At 41.4% G+C, this 8,771-nt stretch overlaps 1 protein-coding gene across 1 annotated transcript in view; it reads right to left on the bottom strand.

Annotated features, from left to right (window-relative positions):
• Window positions 1–8,771, bottom strand: part of PDLIM1 (PDZ and LIM domain 1) — a 49,830-nt gene that overhangs the window by 25,320 nt on the left and 15,739 nt on the right. Inside the window, exons 2-3 of the mRNA XM_003787316.2 lie at window positions 3,087–3,238; window positions 1,433–1,517 (exon numbers count right to left, since the gene is read on the bottom strand). Coding sequence (XP_003787364.1) covers window positions 1,433–1,517; window positions 3,087–3,238 — 237 coding nt within the window. The remainder of the gene's footprint in view (window positions 1–1,432; window positions 1,518–3,086; window positions 3,239–8,771) is intronic.

Below are 8,771 nucleotides of genomic sequence, written 5' to 3'. Positions count from 1 at the left end.
AAAAAAAAAAAAATATATATATACACATATATATATGAAAATCTAACACATAAAAATTTAGCATTTATAGCAAGTATAATGACATGGCTGAGAATTCCTAGGGTGACTGAAATTAACTGTGGCGTGTCTTAAATTAGTTTGCACATCTGCCAGTTTATAGACAGAGTGCCATTTTATAAACTTTCCTAATAGGAGTTGTATAGAATAATTTATCCATGTCAGTTTTGAAATGGCATGTGCAAAATAATCCTTAATCTTGGGATTAAGTATGATTTCTATTATCTTAATGGAAATAATTTTGTATGACTGCATTTCTGAGATTTTCTTGGAAGATATTTGAGAAATATGACTTATAGCCAAACCACTCAATTACAGACACTAATGTACCAAGTGAGTTCAATTTCAATCAAGTTTCTATTTTAAGCATAAAAGATAGCTAACAACAGGTTGTCTTTTGGTTATATTTTGATTCACCATAAAAACTAAATGCTGTCCCAAATCTAGAAAAAAATTAAATTTCAAATCTTCAACTGGGGTTAAATGTATAACAATCACAAACCAGGCTAAAATTTTCAAAAGCCATTATCAATATACTTATTGTCATTAATATGTATCCAACAGACATATACTCGTGTAGCATATTTAAGTATGAGGAATTTTACAAAGATGTTCTAAACAGTAAGGTCGCTTCTCTTATTTCAAAAAGAATACTACTCGTTGTAGATAATTTAGGAGCTGCAAATAAGTCTTATTTATAGGAAGAAATAAAATCACCTATAACTTCTGAGAGATTTATTTGCAAACATGAAATTAGTCTACTACCTTGGGAAATTCTATCTGGCTGACAAACTGCACATGACTACCTACCACATTTTTCAACATTAATTGACACTTCATTTTAGTAATTTTAAAGTCTCACCACAAGTTTCACTGTAACAGAAGTAGAGATTTCAACCTCAAGGCATGGAAACCAGATAGGGGGATACAGAAGGGAGCGGCAGGGCTTACTATCAAATTCCCCCTCATTTCTGCTAGGCACTAGGTCTCAGGATCTAAACTTATTTTCAACCCTGGCATGACTAGTTTGCATCTGAAATCCACAGTGAGAGGAGTTAGCTCCCTGACTGTGCCATGATCCTGCCAACGCTTTTCAACACAGGAAGGCTTCTTCTGGCTTCCCTCATCACCTCCCTACCCCCTATACTTCCAGCCCAGGCCACAGCGTCACTGCCCTGGGGTTTTCCAGCCCTTTCCTCCTACAGTTCCCTTACGGGAAGGACTAAACAACAGCCAGATCCCAGCAGTGACTATGGAGGGCTTTCCTTGCCTTATCCCCAGGCTTCTAGGCAAGAAAAATGGGACTGTGCTGAACAATGTCACAAGCAGGAAAGCACAGAGTGGTGAGAGCAGTGGCAGTGATGGGCATACCCACCTGGGGTTCAGATGCCAGATTCATCTTGTATGGATGACGTTTCCCTTCCTCTGTCACCAGAGGAGACCAGATCTTTTGTTCAGATCTGCAACAGATTAACAAAGCCGTTGTTTCATTCATGTTAAATAAATAATACATAACTAAAAACAAACTGGGAAAATGTCCCCTTCCCCAGACTATCAGCTTCTGAATTAGCATGGCGCCATCAGCCTCACCCTCCACTTGCTATCTGAGTAATCTTTTGAAAGCCCCAATCTGATGATGTCCATGTCCCCCATCTCCCCACACACAGCCCACAACACAGGGCTCCCCAAACTGCCCTGACTTCCTCCAGCCTCAGCCTCCCTCACTATACTTTGGGTGGCTTCTTCACTACACACCAGCAGCAGGGCCTCCTCCTGTGTTCCCGAGCACACCTCACGCTGCCCCACCTCTGCTCAGGATGGAATGGGCTTCTCCTCTATCTCAGTCCAATGTGCTTCAAACAAACAACTGAGGTCAAACAAACAACTTATTTGTGAAATGTATTTGGCCCAGAAGTGATGACTCCTTTTTGGTGCATGGAAAGGATATTCTTTGTACCAATCACACAATGTAGTCTCAGTTTCTATTAGCATAGCTGTTTCTTCCCTTGCTGAGAACATCAAGACTTATCTTTGTATCTAGCCAGATATACACAAAATATACCTGTTCAATTTATTGATAAATGAATCAAAAATCGATTAGTCAATGAACAAATGAATGTCTTAAAGTAGGGCAGGAAGGAGAGGATTTGAACTCAGATAGACATGGAGAAGGATAAATGCCCTTTTTCAAGGGGTGGTAATGACATTGTGCACCTCTTTTGGGGTAGGGCTCTGAAGCATACAAAATATTTTGACCTACTTTCCCACACTTAGTCCCCCCGCCGATCCTGTGGCACAGGCAGAAGAAAATGATGAACGTACTTGTCATCTGAGATCTGAACAAAGGGTTGTGGGCAGCTAAGGTTAGTGAGATATTAAAGGCAGGGTAATAGATGATCAGAATGAAAAATCTGAACTCTATTCAACAGGAAATAGGGAGTCATTGAAGGCTGAACAAAATCATTTCCTGAAATCCTGTCCTAGCAGGACCCCTTCTAAGACTAAATAAAAGAAGTGGAAACTCTACCCTAATTACAACTCCCAGGCGCTCTCCTCATTCTATTCAGCCCCAGCTCCCCTTTCGTGTAGTGTACTAAAACCACACTCAGCGCCTCAGCTAATGTGCTGAAGGCTTTCTCTGTATTGCAATCTGCTGGCATGGTAGCCACTGCTCAGTACAGCTTGGGAACAGCATCCTAAGGAGAGTCTCAATAGTTGCCAGGAAGAACTTTTTATTTCATTTTACCTGACCATGTTTAGCTCATTTCACTTACTCATTTTGGTTAGCTGTGTTGGATCAAGTGAAAATGCATATTGTGTTAAAGAAAGAAGCGTGCACTATAAGAAGTGCTTTGAACATTAAGGAGGAAAACAGGCAAACTGAAATAACAATTCCACAGAACTTCTGCATGCCTCCAGTATGCTGGCTCCGAGCTAGGGAATGGGGGATTCTGAACTAGGGAAGGCAGTCCTGCCCACTAGCAGCTTCCGGGGAATAGAAAAGGAACAAACATTTCCATTGGCCTCACCTCACTACCGTGAGGGTCATGTTGTCTGTGCAGCCTTTGATTTTGTTCTGAGCTTCCAAGTGTGTCATATTGCTGGTATTTTCCCCATCAATGGCTGTGATTACATCTCCGATGCATAAATTAGCTGTAGCAGCCTTGCTTCCGGGAGTAACCTAGAGAAAGGGGGAGAAAAGGCTGGTTACTATTTGGCTCCAAGGAAACCACCGAGAAAGTTGCCATCAGGTTAAGCATTCACAGACATGAACCAAAGCATTTTAAAAAGAAAAGAAGGTTGAAATCATAACTTTAAATAATAATCTTCAATACACACATTTGTGTAATACATTATTGTTTACAAAGAGTGAAATTTTACAAGATCTCATAGGTTCCTCACAACCACCTTGTGAGAAAGAAGGACAAATATCAGTGCCCATTTCAGAGACCAGAAAATTGAAGTTTAAAAAGATCTGTGACTTACTCAGAATCACCCAAATAGTATATGATTATAGTACTAGCCAGGACTCAGTAATATACTCTGAGCCTCACCCCACTGTTCTTCCTACTGAACCTTGTTGCTCTCCTAAAATAAGTTACCAACTGCATTAAAAAATAAAATACACATACATTGAGAGAACATTATGTGCAATAACATCCTATTTCTATAAAAATCTTAACAGCCAGGCGTGGTGGCTCATGTCTGTACTTCTAGCTCTCTGGGCGGCTGAAGCAGGTGACTGCTTGAGCTTCTAAGTTAGAGACCAGCCTGAGGAAGAGCAAGACCCTATCTCTAGTGAAAATAGAATTAAAAATAAAAATAAAAATAACTAGGCATTGTAGTGGGTGCCTACAATCCCAGCTACATGGGAGGCTGAGGCAAGAGTACCACTTGAGCCTAAGGATTTAAAGTTGCTGTGAGCTATGATGATGCCATGGCACTGTACCCAGGACAACAGAATGAGACTGTTATCTCAAAAACTAAAAAATTGGCCTGGTGCCTATGGCTAAAGCCCCAGCCACATACACCTAAGGCGATGGGTTCGGATCCAGCCCGGGCCTGCCAAACAACAATGACAGCTGCAACCAAATAGCCAGGCATTGTGGCAGGCGCCTGTAGTCCCCAGCTACTTGGGAGGCTGAGGCAGGAGACTCGCTTGAGCCCAGGAGTTGGAGGTTGCTGTGAGCTGAGATGCCACAGCACTCTACCCAGGGGGACAGCTTGAGGCTCTGTCTCAAAAAAAAAAAACCTAAAAAAATTTTTTAAAATAAAGAAATAAAAATCTTAATAATCAATATATGTCATTATATGTTATGTATAGAAGAAAACTGGAACACCACACACTAAATTATGTTATACACCTTTGTAATGTGTTTGTTTTTTATGATAAAACTTAATTTTTAATTTAAAAAATTTAAGAGCAATGAAAAATATTTTTAAATATGTAAAAATATGGGCACATACTGGCTCATTTATCCCCCAGAATGGTTAGGCGGCTGGTTTTCTCTTCTAAAACCAGTGGTTCCAAATTTATAGCCCAGAGATGCTTGAGGGGAGGATAGTCAATGATTCCAATAGGTCCTCAGATTCATCTGCCTGCTGAGCATTACGTGTGCACTGAATAAATACCATGTCTCCCACACACATGTACAACTAGATGCTATTTTGATGAACAAAGTCTCAACTTATTCTCAAGTAGTGCTAACCTCAGAGTAATTTTTTGCTATTAGGTATTTTCTAGACCAAGGTATATTAAAAATATTACTATCATCAACCCTGGGTAAATCCACGACTTTAAAAAAAAAAAAAAAAAAACATGAATAGACCTTCCTAAATGGGACTTCCAAGTCCCCCAGGAGTAAAGTGGCAATTACACCCCTAGACTCCCAGTTTCCATGGGGCTCTGGCCTCCCCTGGAGAAGGCTCCTGACTCCTGGGACCTAACTGAGAAAGATTTTGTGAACACCTGGGAGTCTTAAGGATGAATGACAGATAACTAGTCCTTCATGTGTCCTGGATAGACCAGGCCCTAAGCCTCCACATCTGCTGCAGTTTTCAGCAGCTATAGTTTCCCTCACCAAACTGAAAGGCTAACCCCTGGGGGTGGCTGGTGTGGTAGGGCTGTCATGGTCCATCCCCCCATCAGCACCCTGACGCATTAAATGAGGAATGGATAGCTGATCCTTGAGGTCCCTTCCGGCTCAGACATGCTATGACTTTATTAGGCAAAACTCTCTTAGAATGTGGCAGGATGTGGAAACCAGGACAGAGATCTTGACCTCCTAACCTTCCTTTCTGGCTTTCCCATCATCTGTTTACCAGAGATCTGGCTTTTAGAAAATGAAAGGCCCTTCATCCAACATGCTGTCCTTCTCCTTTGGCAGCCACGGCATCTCAGTCTACACTAGGGAGGCGGCTTCCTCATCACCCAGTGCACACAGTGAAACCCATTCCTCTCATTTTCTGACCTCCTGAGAAGTTTGATCTGGCATCTTCATATATGAGGTCCAACAAGTAAGTTCATGAACTTGCCACCATGCACTTACATTGGCCCCACTGTATAAACAACTCAATGAGTATCATAACCTTGATACATCAGTGTCTCACAGCCGTGTGGCAGTTTCTTGCTGAGTGGCATTCACCACTGTTCTTGCATGTTTTCGTGTGCTGTATGATAACAGTTCTGATGGTCATTCCAGAAAAAGAGTTCCAAAATTGCTTTGAAGGGTGGAGTAGGCGCTGGCATCGGTATATAGTTTCCCAAGGAGAGTACTTCAAAGGTGACCATAGTCATATTCAGCAATGAGGTAGGTGGCACTTTTTCTAGCCTGAGTTTGTGCACTTGTCAGACCGCATATTCATATGTATTTCACTTTTCCTTTTTTTTTTTAATTTAGATACAGGGTTTCACTGTTATCCAGGCTGGAGTATAATGGCACAACCATAGCTCACTGTAGCCTTGAACTGCTGGGCTCAAGTGATCCTCCCACCTCAGCCTCCAAGTAGCTAGGACTACAAGCATAAGTCACTATGCCAAGCCTATTTCACTTTTTCTAAAGGACGGTGCAAGTTCATTTTTTAAAATGATCCTGAGCATCACGTTATTTAGAATTAGCAATGGTTTTATATTGGCAAACTCTTCAAAGAGAGCAGCCTGAATCAAAGAGGATAATGCCTGATCAAACTCATTTATCACAACCAAATCTAGAAATGTTGAAGAACAGTTCCCTTAGGATAAAGTCTATGCTCTTTAACAAGACCCTAAATCTGGGGCTACCTTCCCCACCCTCACCATGCCACTTCCCCACTGGGCTCCAGTTACTAGGCCCTCATAGTTCTTTTCTGCCTCAGGACCTTTGCACTTGGTTAGCTACCTGATTAATATCTCATCATTCAGGTCTCAGTTTAAATGGCCCTCCCCAGAAAGTCCTTCTTTCCCTGACCTCCAATCTATGTTATATCCTCTTGCCATTTATTTAATACACTTGGTTCTTCTTCATGACACTGGTCACATTATGTTCATAAACCTATTTGGTAGATTTACTTGCTTAATGTCAAAAGGCCTACTAAACACCAAGGCATATAAGAGCTGGACTGTATCTGCCTTCTGTGCTGTGGCTTCCTCAGGCCCCAGCACAGTGACTGGCACACAGCAGGGGCTCAAAGAATATCTGTCCAACAGGTGATTGAATCTAAAGCATCTAGTGTTCTTAAATATGTAATCAGGCTGCTTCATTTTATCCTTTAAAGTGAATATTTCTAAAAAAAAAAAAATCAAAACTATTTTTATCCCATAAATCAAATAATCATTTCCCTTAACATTGCTATCTTTGGAACTGACAAAACTCAAACAATGAGATTGGGGGAAAGGTGAGAAGATAAAATAGAGGTATCTTTTTACCTTCCTATGTTGAACTGCTAAGAAGTCTGGAATTTCCAGCATTTGGTTCAAACCGTTTTGTGGGTGAGGCACTTCTGCTAAGTATACAGGTCTGGGACAAGCTAGAACCAGTCTTTAGATCCTCAAGCCTGAGTAAGCAAGACCTGGTCATCCTATCCTTCAGTCTAATTTCTTTTCTTGTTATAAGCTAAATTGATGGGAAGTTAAAGGAAATCTCCGAAAGTTACAAGACAAAATCATCAAATGGGACTTGGACAGAATCACACATAAACAAATTAAGGCCACATTCTTTTATATGCCATCTCTTTTTGGGAAAAAAAAAAGATTTAAACAAATTATAGGATTTGCCTTCAACAAAGCACCTTCCCATACCATCTCCTATTCGAGATAATAATTATGATGACCTCACAATCACAGTAACAGATAACTCCACAGATGAAGAAACAGATTCAGAGAAGCTGTGACTGGTTCAAGTTCACACAGCTAAAGGCTGAGCCTCAAATTAAAAGGCTCCCCCATTCAAATTCTATTCCTTTTTGCTTTAGGACAATGCCACAAGCCCAGGCTCCAAACTCAACTGTGGGAACCAAAGAGAAATCCAGAATTAAGGAGACCTGTCTGCTGGAGCCTTCTATGCAAGAGCTAGACTGTCATGGACTCCTGCTACTGCCAGATGCATAAGACACAGGACTGTCACCCCACTGCTCTATATTGAGTCAGGGCCCAGCAACCTCTTCCTTTATAAAATACACAAATCATAATACACAACTGACAAGAGCCAAAGAAAAAAGGCCTGTGCCTCTAACACGGGGTAGTTCCTGTCTTGAATGGTAAATGCTAATCCTTGCCACATACTATTTACCATAATCATAATAACCATCAGCTAATGAGTGTTTATTATGTGCCAAGCACGTCTAAGTGTTCAGCAAGGGTTAATTTACCAATCGTCACATGATGCTATTAGGCAGGCAGGCAATGTTATCTGCATCATTACCGATGAGGAAATGTAGAAACAGGGGTTAAGTAGCTTGCCTGACGTGGCACAGCTGGTGAGCGGCAGGCCGCAGCAGGCCCCAGAGTCCACCCACTTAACCCACTATACAACTCTTGTCTATTCTAATTTACTCCTGGCTGTCAAATTCCATCAGAATCATTTCATATTGGAGCCAGCTTCAATTTCTTAAAAAAAAAAAAAAATTCATACTCACCTCCAAAGGAACAGACCCATGAGTTCAATGGAAATCCCTCTGCCAGCTTTCTCCCCCAGAGACCATACAACCAGATCAGACACCACTTACTGCATAAAAATGAATGGGTTCAGGCACAATTTCTGCTAATGAATTATCTGCCGTTTTCTGCACAATTCACTTTTTTTTTTTTTTTTTTTTTAGAAACAGAGTCTCACTTTGTCACCCTCGGTAGAGTGCTATGAAGTCAAAACTCACAGCAACCTCCAGCTCTTGGGCTTAGGCAATTCTCTTGCCTCAGCCTCCCGAGTAGCTGAGACTACAGGTGCCCGCCACAATGCCCAGCTATTTTTTTGTTGCAGTTTGGCCAGGGCCGGGTTCGAACCTGCCACCCTCGGTGTATGGGGCCAGCACCCTACTCACTGAGCCACAGGCGCCGCCCACAATTCACTCTTGTATCTCTCACCTTTTGTCCTCACCCCAACCCCAGGCAGACACTGCTTACTTAGAGGCCAACCCATTTACTTGTTCTATACTACAAGTCCATGGTGCATCTTTAAAACCTATGCATTGCTGCCAATCCTGAGCACATAAGGTTTTTTTTTTTTTTTTTTTTTTTTTTT

Source organism: Otolemur garnettii, unplaced genomic scaffold, assembly GCF_000181295.1.
Source record: "Otolemur garnettii isolate 467f Iridium unplaced genomic scaffold, OtoGar3 scaffold00021, whole genome shotgun sequence".
NCBI classification, from domain to species: domain Eukaryota; kingdom Metazoa; phylum Chordata; class Mammalia; order Primates; family Galagidae; genus Otolemur; species Otolemur garnettii.
Note: the sequence above shows the minus strand (reverse complement) of the source record. Positions and strands in the feature narration are given on the sequence as shown.